Source organism: Athene cunicularia (genome assembly GCF_003259725.1).
Source record: "Athene cunicularia isolate RWA chromosome 7 unlocalized genomic scaffold, athCun1 chr7_part1, whole genome shotgun sequence".
In the NCBI taxonomy this organism is placed as follows: Eukaryota; Metazoa; Chordata; class Aves; order Strigiformes; family Strigidae; genus Athene; species Athene cunicularia.
Genome location: NW_020799107.1, coordinates 6,964,767 through 6,978,074, shown reverse-complemented (window position 1 = coordinate 6,978,074; position 13,308 = coordinate 6,964,767). Strand labels below are relative to the sequence as shown.

Genomic DNA, 13,308 nt, shown 5'->3' with positions numbered 1-13,308 from the left:
ATATTTGCATTAGCTTCATTTGAAAGGCACAGAAAATATTTATGTGATCTAATGGGAAAAAAAAGACAAAGCATGTGAGCTTGCAATGGCATATAAACAACAAATGGGAATATAAAAACATCTAAGGCTTCAATCACGCAACAGACACATGGTTTTGTTTCTGTATGTGGGCAGCCCCACGGACTTCAATAGAAGAACTCTGCAGAAATCTAAATGACTAAGTGATGGGGAGTGTGGGTGCCAGCAAACACTACGTAGTTAATAGCACTAATAAAGCTGCTTATCATTGGCATACTAACCAGAAGCAAGATTTGTGATTTATTCTTAAACTAATCTTGAAAACACTCCTCAGCACAAGAGGCAAAAATGAAAAATATAGTTTGTTGGTAAATGAGCATAATCTAAGTGAATAAATAGCCTTAATATTAGCAGATAAAAAACAATAATCCATTCTTGCTTAAAATCCTCAAAAGTAATGGGCATATTATCAATCCATCCTTTAGCAAAGCTTCTTGTTTTAATGCTGCCCATGAATCAGTCTTCAGTCTGGTCCCCTCTGTAGTTAGCTCAAGTTGTTATTCAAACATTGCCTTTAGCTCAGTTGCCAAACTTGCACCAAAAAAAAAAATAAAATAGTATTTTGAGGAGTAGTACTTCACACAGTGATGGCATAGCAGGAACACCTGACCACACTTGTAAAACAATCTACGCTGCTCCTGTGTTACTGTCTATTGCCTTCTCTTGCTCAAAATGATCAGACTCAGGAGACATGAATTCAAGGCCAATTACTTGAACTAACTGCTATGAAACATCCATAGGTGTTCAGTTATCTGAATTATGTAAAATTTGGAGTCCAGTGCCTGAAAATCCAGTTCACATAATTACTACAGATAATCTTCATAACTGTAAAGAATGGAGTTTCTGCTGGGCTGTGAAAATGAGCATCCAAAGTTTTTCACTGTAAATTTCAAAGTATTGATACCAAACTGGGAGGTGCTGCTGACTCTCTTGAGGGACAGGAGGCCTTACAGAGGGATCTACATCAATTGGAGCATTGGGCTATGAGTAATGGGATGAAATTTAACAAGTTGAAATGACAGATTCTGCACTTAGGGCAGAGTAACATCAGGCACAAGTATAAACTGGGAGAGGAGTGGCTGGAGAGCAACCCTGCAGAAAGGGATCTAGGGGTGCTGGTGGGCAGCGGGCTCACTACAAGCCAGCAGTGTGCCCTGGCAGCCAAGGGTGCAAACTGCATCCTGGGGTGCATCAAACTCATCATACCCAGCAGGTCAAAAGAGGTGATTATCCTGCTGCATTCAGCACTGTTGCGGCCTCACCTTGAGCACGGTGCAGTTCTGGACCCCACAATTTAAAAAGGATGTGAAGGTCCTTGAATGCATCCAAAGGGCAAAAAAAAGTGGTGACAGAGATGGAAGGCATGTCCTGTGAGGAGTGGCTAAGGACTTTGGGCTTGCTAGCTTGGAGAAAAGGAGACCGAAGGATGACCTCATTGTTCTCTACAGCCTCCTGGAGAGAGAGGTGCTGAGCTCTTCTCCCTGGGATCCAGTGACAGGACACATGGGAATGGCCCAAAGCTGCATCAGGGGAAGTTCAGACTGGACATTAGGAAGCATTTCTTTACCAAGAGGGTGGTCAAACACTGGAACAGGCTTCCTAGGCAGGTGGTCAATGTCTCAACCCTGTCAGTGTTTAAAAGGCATTTGGACAATGCCCTTAACATGCTTTACCTTTTGGTCAGCCCTGAAGTAGTCACACAGTTGGATTGGATGATCATTGCAGGTCTCCTCCAACTGAAATAGTCTATTCTAGTCTACTCTCTTCATTCAAAATGCTGAAGCTCTTTTTACATAATTTTTGACAAAATGAAAACATTTACTTAGAAAGTAAAACAGAATCAGACTTTTGGTAGAAAAAAAAGAAAGTTTCAGAAATATGAAAAAAAAAACCCTAAAAATATGAACTGCCCCACTCTAAAATTTTACAGATAAGATGTTTATAAGGGCAGCTGTTATACAGATTTCAGGGAATACCAGAGATATTCAAAGCCACTTTTTTAAAAAATCATGAAGAAATGCTGATCAAAACCAGGTTTCCCTACTGAAGAATGTTTTGATATAAACCCTTCAGACAGCTGCATTCCCAGGGTTTCTGCGTGAATTTCTGCTTTCTCTAAGCACAGACTATGCATGAGATTGGGCAAATGACGTGCTTCCAACCTCAGTCATCAATCTATAAGATGGGGTTACTGCACTCACTACCTCCTCCTGCATCTGTCAGTTCTGTCCACTGAGCCTCCCTGCAACCAACACTGCCTGAGTAGATGTTTGTTCAGCACTAAGCATACTAGATCCAAAGTCTGGTTGCATGACAGCAGTGTGGAGACATACAAAAATGTAATTTTCACATACAGCTCTTACTGCCATCAGCAGTATTTCTTTCTAAAGATACGTGAAAGATTGAGGTTGAGCAAATCAAGAAAAGACAAGCCCAAGAATTTTAGAGACCAACTGATAGAGATTTGTCAACTAAAATTCTGCATTTTTCCAAGGAAAAAAGCTTTTTTGTTTTCCCTGATTATCTGTTTACTTTTCACAGCAAATTTATAAAAACAATCCAAGATTTCCTACAGAAAAAGAGCTCTCTCTTCAAGCCAGAGACAGCTGGTGGATGTCAAATTGTGAAGTGTCAACCTGTCAAATCTCTACATGAGCTTTTGACCTAGCAAAAATACTGTCTTTAGACAGAAACACAGCAGAAGCCCAAGCCTCCCAGCTCTGCTGTCCCTGATACTACATTATCACTCAGCATTTCAAATGTTTCAACTTTCTTGACATCTTTCATGTGCTGTTTACTCCTGAAAGTAGGTGAATAGAGTCCACTATGTTTCTTTTCATACCACAATTGCTGAAACATTTTCTCAGATTATAACCTGTTTCACATGAATTTAACAGATCTCTTATTTAATCATTTTCATTGTCCAAGCCACCAGAAATTATGAAAAGAGGGCATTAGAAGGAATCAGGATAATATGTTACAGATAAGCTGAAAGGTAGGGTATGTACAATTCCAGGATCTATGACTGTTAAAAAAATATTTAAGAAAATCAGATGTTCACCTCTATTGCCAGAGCTTGCAATTACAGACGTACCTTCGTACCAAGGTCCAGCAAACTTTCCTTATCAGGACATATGCCCGACCCCAGACCACCAAGGGCATAAGCAGAACGTATCATGACTGGGTAGCTAATCTTTTCAGCTGCCTTCAGAGCATCTTCAATCTTAAAGGAGAGGGGAATACATTTCAGAGATATGATAATAATTAAGATGAATAAAGTCTTCAACTCTTGTTACATGGTTAACTGGAAATCCCATCAGTAAGACACTAAACTCTCTGAAGATAAAATGAAAATAATACAAGTTGGATTTGTAACATTGCTTTGTTCTGCCAAACAGCAGAAAACTGGAACAAGGACTCAAGGAGCTGACTTCTGTCCTTAGTTATATGTGGACTTCCTTGATGACTTTCCATAGACAATGTCCTTACCTGGTTTGTCTTGACAGACTTTAGCATGAAATAACCCCTCCAACAGACATTCTGGTTTAAGACATGTTTGGTTTCCTCCAAACAGGCCTTCTCACTGAACCAATTTTTTGTTTCCACACTCTCCTCCTCAAGAAGGATTTCAGTACTGCTGCTTTTGAGGACCTGAGATCCTAAGTCTAAATGGCTTGTGAAAGATTTTTTTAAAAGAAAAGTAATCACTGACATGTTATATATTTTTGTGCTGCAGCACAGAAGTCACCCCAACCTAATTTACTGTTCTTGTCAATGGGTAAATTAGCTTCGGTTTTCCAAGTGCTTAATTGCATTTTCACTCAGTTTAAATCATGGTGAACCAACATCAATCACTGTGGAGTGCTGAAAGTGTATGAACTACAGTATCCACTGCTGTATTCAGCTTTCACTCAATAAAATTAGGTTGTTTTTTTTAAGAACTCAAATGGACAACAGTAATAGTAATCACATCTTCAAAATGATCTGATTTACCGATTCCACTGCAAAGCTAGGAGCAATCTTTTCATTTAGCTCAGTCAGTTTATCGGAAAAAAGCTTTCTATCCTCTGTAGCCATGATGGATTCAACTGATGTACCTAAGACCTTCACACCATACTCCTTCAGGACTCCTTGCTTGAAGAGTTCCACTCCTGCAGAGTAAACAAAACCAGTTTTAAGGACTGATAGTAGATGAAGAAGAAAGTATTCAGAAGATATCTGACTAGCTGACAACTTGTCTGGCCTCATCAACAGCTAATTTTATTATACTTTGTCAGTATTAGAACTCAGAACAGTAACATGAAAGTATCTGTCCTCAGATCTATGAAACCTGGAATATTAGTAAAGTTACTGCTTGGCCATCACCCTGCAACACAAAACAAAGCAGTGCGGTTGGATACTGTTGCAAGAAGCTAAATAAATTTAACTTTTCCTTTTGATCTCTGCCTCAAGGTGGTCTAAATAGCCCCAGTCCAACTACGATAATTAAGATTTAAACTGAAAAGCAGGGCATATGAATTACTTCTAAGTATCAAAACCTGCAATTAAATGTTATGTTCACAGCTTAGCAATTAGTCACTCCCCCATGGTCAGTATCTCTGCATCTGTCCCTTAGTAACCTGGGCAATGTATCAGGCACATGGGTCTTGCACATCTGCACAAATAAAGTCTGCTGAGCACATGGTACAAACCATCCATTTGCTTGCAAGAAGTGCCAAGGCACCTGTACAATACTCACCACAGTTGAGAGCAGTCTGGCCACCCATGCCCAGGATTAACCCATCGGGATGCTCTGCCTTGATGACCTCTGTAACAAACTGTGGAGTGATGGGGAGGAAGTAGACAGCATCAGCCTGCTTTAAGCCTGTCTCATTGGTCTGCACTGAAGCAATATTGGGATTCATGAGGACAATTCTCACATTTTCTTCCTGAAAAATGAAAATCTGCATTAAAGATAGGCATATGTGGAAAAAGAGCTACTAGCAACAGCAAGGAGACATGGAGTTTAACAAGCAATTTACCAAACGCAGAATTTAAAATCCTGGTTCCTTATGTACTCTCCCATAAGGGATTTCTGGTATCTTGTACCAGGCTGAGCTAACACCAGTTCTTTACTTTTGTGCCTCTGCCTGTCTGTGAATCTGGAGGGAATGGCAATTCCCACCTGATTCAGAAATTTGGTTGAAATTGTTTAACACATTCAGGACTTACATACAGAAGACAGGAACAAGCTGCAGCATAACCATGCCTGTTTTTTTTCTGTTGGAATTCAGACTAAAAGTGGCAAAGCAAAAAAAAATTTATCAAAACCCAATCTTTTCTTGCCAAGCAGTAGGTCTTTGATCATGAGTATCCAGGCAGTTCTCAGATTTTTGTACTGACTAGTAACAGTAGAAGAATACATTTTTTGCTTTGACTTTCCATAGAGATGCTTTAATTTTCCCAGTGTTATCACTTTAAAATGTTGTTCCATAACCTTCTTATTTGATATTGCACGTACTAAAAGACAAACGTTGCCTCTATATGCAAGACAAAGATTAGGCAAAACTTCATGCTGTTTCTTCTCTGTCATAGATGAGAAACTGAGATAGACTGATAATGAAGTTGATCTGTTTCCTGCTGTAACAATGAGAGTTTTGCCACTCTTTTGGCTACAGAGAGAAATTCACTACAGTTTGCTCATTAATAGAAAAGTCTGAGTCAGAGCTGGGCATATCAACCCACCTCACTCTTGAAATATTGGTGCGTAATGAGGAAGCCAACCAAGTTTGCTAATAATTATGAGACTAAAATGTGGCCAAACTTAAAAAAATCCCCAAACATATCAACCACAAGCAGATAAAGAACAATGTATTACTGCTTTGTTGAAAAGGTGGACTGGGAAGTGCAAAGGCTGTGGCCTCATTTTTGCAGGAACTGATTCTAATCTCCATCAACTTCTTGTAGGGCAATAAACTTCTACAAACAAACCATTTGTAAACAGTGCTAACTATAGATGCAAAATACATTTTAAGAGAAAGATTTGCTATATGCTATATGTTGCAGAGGTTAAGAAACAACAACGATTCTCATTAAAAACTGGAACTGTGATGACATTAAAAAGAACAGTGAAAAGGAACAGGAAGATGGCTGGTAGACTAAGTCAGCCATTCCTCAAGCAAACGATGTGGAAGTGTTGTTGAGACCAGTATAGAAACTGCTATTTTCTTCCCAGTTCACAACAAGCACGAAAATGCCATAGGGTTTCTCCGTGTTTGTTTAAAACTTGTGACTGCTTGACCCATTGGTTTGGGGGAACAAATATATAGCTCACCTGGAGCAGTAGGATTCTCACTTAGAGCTCCAACTGCTCAGTTCAGGTATTGGATAACATTTCTTCTCCTTCCTTCGATAATTTAAAATATTGCCTTAAAGACTGGCTGTATTTCTCCATGAAAAAGTTAGATTTTTTTTTTTCACTGAAGCCCACTTTCCTTGGAAATGTATGGAACAGGGGAGGGAAAGAAGAGATAAAATCCTTATGGAAAATTTTTCAGATTTAGACAAATGACCCCAAACTGGGTAGTTTTCATGACAGTGCTAAAGCAAAAGTGTAGATCTCTGATGAAAATTATCTTCTCTAATAAATGTATTCAGAAATTCATAGTTATAATTCTGTTGTAATGAATGGGGGAGGGGGAGGTATAACACTTTGCAACAAGCTGCCGTATCTGTACATCTCAGCCTTTTCTTTCCTACTTATCTGGGGAAAGGTATCTTAAGGACCAGCTAGTAGTGATGAAGATAATTAATGAGAATTAATGTTTACTGTGCTATGATGGACACATTTTACTGATATCACATCCTCTGGCCCAATTGTTCAGGATGTTGGGTTTTAATCCACTTGCTATTTGCCCTTGCAACCCTTTCCTTCAACTTCAGCCTTTTGCACTTTTTTATAAGCACACAGCACTCTGTGCAATGGCTACCCGTCCTGATTGGAGACCTTTGTTACAACTTAATAGTGAATTAGTAACACTCCAGAAGGGCTCCATTCTCCTTTTTGTATAATATTCATCTGTATTCAGACTAGTTGGGAGACTCCCCACAGCAAGTAATCCAAAAGGTTTTTCAGGTGACCACAAGTCAGTCTCTGTTGTTCACAGATGCTTCCAGACCTTGTTCTTCAGAGAATGTTCATGCCATTGGTGAACATTCTTGAAAATACAAATTCACTGGCTGGGGAAGTCCCAGCTCCACAGGATTTTACTCTTTAAAAGAGGCACCCATTTAACTGTATAGGACTGAATATTTACAACAGCAACTTCTTATCCAACAGACTAGGAAGAACAGCAGTACATAGCAGAATGAATCAGATCATCCAGCAGTGAGAATCAATGTTGATTATTTATAACTAAAAAAATGAAGAAGTCTAAGGGGAAAGAAATCACTCATCTCCAATTAATTGTCCCTGTTCTCTCCCATCCATGCTCTGCAGCTTTCCCTTGGCAGCCACTGACCAACCACCTTCTCTCTCACATGCAACTGTAAATCACTCTGCCAGAGGCAAGGTCAGGAAGAGCAAGCACTGCCACTGGAATGGCTGATTAGCCGGCGGATCAGAGCAGCTGCCTGGTGGCCACAGGAAAGGAAAGGGCACTGCAGGAGGTCAAGCTAGGGAGATTTATCATTAAAAAAAACACTTTCTTCCACAAACCGGAGTTCAGTTTGAAGGAAAAGAGAGAAAAAAGGAAGAGGTGCCTCCTGTACAACTCAGGTCATTCTCTGCACTCATCAACTCTGGCATCCTCCATTCCTAACTTGTTCTTGTTTTCTTGATGACACGGCCAGTTTGAACTAGTAGCCAGCAAAAGCAATACAGAACACAAAGCATCTACGATACAAGATGTGTTGTAACACCAGGACCAATCCAGAGCAGCCCCAGATTACTTTTTCCTTCCTTGACACCAGGGCCAGCACAGGATTAAAATGGCCCTAACGTTAAGAACAGCCGTTCACAGTTATCACCTCATCTGAAGGCAACTGCTACATCTGCTCTGAATCTGTCAGGCAGACTTCTACAAGCTCTCCTCCTTCACATGAGGTTAGACATGAAATAGGTAACTGTTATATTACCAGTAATAACCCCATCACAGGAATACTGTTATCCTTCTAAACCTCCTCTGAGCATGAGCTTTTCTCATAGCACCCTTTCAGAGTTGCTTTGCAATTTTGCAGCATGAGACAGGCAGAGCAAATTAGACTCCAGAACCCACCATCCCACCATGCGAGTGGACTATGCAGGATGCTTCAGGCAAACATGCACAAATACCATTTTAAATGCATGCATTTCTCAGGCACATGTAGAAGTACAGGAGCATTTTTGTTTGCTCCAGAATAACACAGATCTTCAACCTTCAGAAAGGGAACATCAGAAATCAAGTAATAAGTTTACTGGGCAAAACTCATCCAAAGGAATGACATTTCATTCATTCCTTTCAAGATTATGAATCTATTCTGGTAAAAAACCTTGGCATATATGACCTCTAAAATAAATACCATTTAGAAAACCTGCCTTGATAAGGGGTTCGAAATTTTTTGCATAAGTCTTGACAGCAGTCAACTGTTCAGCTGTCGTTTTGGTAATTTTTCAAAAGTTTCAGTAATTCCAACTCATGTGTAGCTGCCCATATTCCTCTTCCTCATTTCCATTCAACTTGACAAGCCTGGAGTGACCAGTCACACATCACAACAAACTGCTTGAAGACTGCAATGGAAACCTCAAGAATGTCTCTCTTCAGGAAGATTCTTCTGAGTGGTTAACGCACATCAGGAAGATATCCGAGTGGTTAACTCATCACTCAACCAGAAGGTTCACAAACAAAAAATGGCTAAATTTCCTTACAGTCATTTATTCTCATCAGCTTCCCTGCCCCAGTGATACTGCATTTGGATGTGAGAAGGGAAAGTAAACTACATGAGGTTAGTATTTTTAGAATATTCTCTCACCTTCATGGCTTTTACAGCCTGCGATCCAGAGTAATCAAATTCCCCTGCCTGACCAATTGACAGACCCCCGGATCCTAGAATGAGAACTTTGGAGACCTAGAAGTGTCAAACAGCATGAAAAACAATCAGTCCTATTGTAGTGAATGTTGAAAATCAAAACTTAAGTTCTAAAAAGAGAAGAAAAGTCACTTCCAAACCCACCACAGTTATACTTCTAAGAATATTTCTGGACTTCTCCCGTACATCCCTGGTTGGAGAAGCACATGACATGCATAGGGCATACAATAAGCATGTTAATTGCGTCAGGTGCTTATAGATAACCATGCCTCACCTTGGCTGCCCACAAAGTCCTACTGTCTTCTAAGATAGCAAAAACTGTATGAAATTCAGCTCATGCTAGGAATTCCAGACTTATTTGCTAAGACAGAGAACATCAAAATTGTGCTGCTGGCATAAACTCTCATGACCAGATTATCCCAGGGCACCTCATATACTGCTATGAGAGTCCCTTTCTTGGGAGAACTACAAAGGAAAATACATGAAACATTAGATCTTAAAACTTTCTCAAAGAAAAGGGAGTTAATGACACAAGAGGCCTGATGACCATGAGATAAGCAGCTGACAGGCCTTTTGTAAGGGAAGCCTCCTTTGACTTCCATTATCAGGTTTTGTGCCATTTTGTACCATGGGTTCAGCAGGAATTAACAAGCTCCTAGCTTCACTAACAAGCATGAATAACAAGTATCTGTACACTGACCTCCACTCTGGAAGCTATCACTCTAGCCTTGGGCAGGACCGAGGAAACTGTGGCACCTTTCCCTTTCTTAACCAGTGAAATAAATGAATCAAACAGGAACTAGGAAAAATAAACACATGTATTTAATCGCCGAGGTGTAATTAAATAAATACCAAGCAAAGAAAGAAAAACCAGGCCATTTCTGAGCTCAAGCTATCAACTTTGCTATGCTGCCTTCAGAAGGCAGATTTACAGCATCAAAAGAGATCATTATCTGAAATTTATTTAACAACTTTGATGTATCTGACAAAGCCGCATTCAAGTGAGGTCATAACAGGAAGAAAATATGTATCAATCACGTCTGTTTGCTCTGCTTGTATATGGCTGGCAGTGCAAGGAATGACCATGCAGTGAAAGCTAAAATACAGAAGACCATATACTTACCTAGCTCGATGGAACCATCTGGAATGGAGCCTGCTATAGAGCTGGGACCTGAACAGGTGTATCTAAATAGCCATTGTGCTAAATCAGTATTGTCCTTCCAGAGGAGATCCCAGAGCAGCTGTGAGAAAAGTGCTCCCCAGCCAGGTCAGGCAGGAAAGGCAGCATGACCACCGTAGGCACACAGGCCTACATGCAGTGGGACAGGTTTCCCACCTGACCCCCGCTTGCAGGGCTTCTGTCCACAGAACCCCCGAAGCTGGCTGCTGGGAATGACCTACAGGAGTACGGATGGGTCCTGCAAGCCTATCAGGATAGGTACTGTGTTATCAGACCCATCCCAGCAGTGAGAGTGCACAGACTTGGAAAAGACACGGCTGACGGTTGTTCTGAGTTCTCCAAGACTCACTAGTCAATCAGATTGCTATGAAACTTCTTGATATCAAGAGATTTACTTGCAGGTTTAATCAACATCATCAAATTAAGATTAAAATAAGCACTTCTATGTATTCTTCCATCTTCCTCTCTCAAGAAATGCTAAATAGTTTATTTATGTTCAGACATGCCTCCTCTGCCTTCCACATCCCCTGTTGCTGCTTAGTCATACTCTGTGACTATGCAACCGGTTGTTATAGAATTTGTGTGAAGTCACAGATGGGGGATTAAAATTTCATTTCACTTAGGAGAACCAGAGTGAGGAAGTGTGAATCCATTTGCATAACTCTGCAGTAATTATAAAATTTGAAAGTGGAACTAAAATGTATTAGAAAGTTAATGATTTTATTACAAAGCATCTGGCTAGTATTTTTCTGTTAAGACAAAATCCTTTTCCTTTTGCAGTCACCCCAGGTACAAGAGATTTGAGCCTGATCCTGAAAAGGCTTAAGCACTTCAGTAATTTCCAACACACAGATAATCCCACCAGGACTCCAAGCATACACATCATAAGAATGAAATCATTGATCCAAAGCATACAGAAGTCAATAGATGCCTTGCTGCTGATTGTAATTAGCTGCGGATCAAGCTAAACAGACAGGAGCCTATGCATGACTGGGCCCTCTGTTAGGATCCTGACATTTCCAAACCCAAGATTTAGGACCATTACCAACATAAAGACTTGTCAGTGTAGCTGATGCATATCTGCACTCCCTAGGCCATGTGAAAGCAAGCTCAGATCAGCCCTCATACAATACCTCTGTGTCCCTTGGCCCAGGATTTGCATCCGGGTAGAACTGCGCTGTGAAAATCCGTCTGGTCTCATGCATAATTCCCTGCAGAAATAAAAACAATTGTCTTAGACACCCAAGCAAGCAAGAGAACAGAAAGCCACACCTTATCCCCCTAAGCACTGAAGAGCAAAGGACTGGCATGTTTCTAGAGGCTGCCAAACTGACATCTATTTCACTTCCAGTCTTCAAACAATGTCTTATCTGAGGAGTCATTAAGTCTCTTGTTCTTCTGCTAACACTCCAATGCCTGTATAACCCACTGAGCTGTGCATGGAAGCACAGTGAAGAAGCAGCATAGTGAAGAAGCAGCGCAGGGAAGAGAAGCATAGTGAAGACATCACTTTCACTACAACACCAAACACTACCAAATTGTAAGCACTTAACAGAGCAGATATGGTAGTCTCCCTCTGGAGGTAATCCTGGACCAGGCAGAGAAGAGAAACATACATGGCAAGAAAAGATCACCTTGGACAAGGCTGTTATGGAATGAATGGTTTTACCAGCTTGATCTGGTTGGTTCTGTCACAGGAGAAATTGATTTTGGTCATGCTCTTGATATCCATAACTCATTTTAAATACCGACACTGAGCCAGACCTCTGCGCTGGGTTGTTTTCCAGGCTGTGATGAAGTGGGACCACTGCTCTGGACAAACAGTAGACACAAAGGACCTAAACTTTGGAGTTTAGGAGACAGTGCTTCTAGTTTCATTTGGAGACAGGAAAAACTGATTTCTCATTTGCATGGCCTGATAGCACCAAGCACCATGGCCCGCAGGGAGACTACCTTATAGCTGTCATTGCTCATGGGCTCTAATTCCAGATGGAGGTAGAGAGATCCCTCAAGAGGAAGTCCAGGAAAAAATTACTTCTGATACAATCCGCTTCCCTTAGGACTGGACAAAGAAGTCCGAACAGCTCATAGAGAGCAACAGTGCCAGCTGCAGGGTGCAATTCCGGGATAGGATGGGGATGAGAGATGAGCTACTGACCACAGCTGATCCATTATGTCATGAGTTTCTGCTCTCAGAGTAAAGAATGTCATCAGTCTGTCACATTCCCTGAATGCTCATGTTGCTTCTAGTTACACAAAAATATCTTGAAAAAATATTCACTCCACGGCTTGTCAGTATTTGGAAACCTGTGTTGGCCCTGTCCAACTGTGATGGGTCAGGTCAGACAGAAAAAATGTTTTTTTCTTTTCCAAACAGAGGAATACAACAGATTGCACATGAGAGTCTGTCCAATCTCATTCCTATTTGTGCATCCCCTGATAAAATAACATTGGTTCTTGTCCCTCTCCATCTATGAAGGTTTAAGAGACTGATGCTGCTTTGGGGCTCACAGAAATGGTCCTTTATCTCACATAAAAGACTGTCTTGCTTCTAGATCTAGAAGACTCATGTTTAATCTTATCGACTGCTTTATGCAAAAGCACCATCACACGTCTCCAATCTTCAGCTAAGCAAACACAAAAGGCATGGGGATGAAAGGGTTCAGTTTGTCAACACAGCTCAAACTCATTTCAAAAATTGAACCAAACAGCTGTAAGTTTTTTGTATTAATATCTTGTTTGGTAACATTTGTCTCTGTTCAGATACATCTGTAAGGATAAAGAAAACAGCAACCGACAAACAAAATTTAATCTAAAACCATTCCATTAGCTGGAAATTACTGCTTCTCGATCCTGCAAAGTATAGCCAGGATATTCTAGAACAGCACTGTTCAATCTGCTAGACTTGATGTGGGACATTTATAGAAAATGATGAAGAGGCATATTCCCATGGGGGAAATGTTTTTGAAAATGCCTTCTTTTCAATGATTTTCTGATGAATAACA

At 40.6% G+C, this 13,308-nt stretch overlaps 1 protein-coding gene across 1 annotated transcript in view; it reads right to left on the bottom strand.

Moving 5' to 3' along the window:
- CPS1 (carbamoyl-phosphate synthase 1) overlaps nucleotides 1–13,308 on the bottom strand; it is a 96,356-nt gene that overhangs the window by 57,974 nt on the left and 25,074 nt on the right. The window contains exons 11-16 of the mRNA XM_026852190.1: nucleotides 11,437–11,514; nucleotides 9,824–9,922; nucleotides 9,067–9,162; nucleotides 4,817–5,006; nucleotides 4,072–4,229; nucleotides 3,173–3,301 (exon numbers count right to left, since the gene is read on the bottom strand). Of these exons, the coding sequence (XP_026707991.1) occupies nucleotides 3,173–3,301; nucleotides 4,072–4,229; nucleotides 4,817–5,006; nucleotides 9,067–9,162; nucleotides 9,824–9,922; nucleotides 11,437–11,514 (750 nt within the window). The remainder of the gene's footprint in view (nucleotides 1–3,172; nucleotides 3,302–4,071; nucleotides 4,230–4,816; nucleotides 5,007–9,066; nucleotides 9,163–9,823; nucleotides 9,923–11,436; nucleotides 11,515–13,308) is intronic.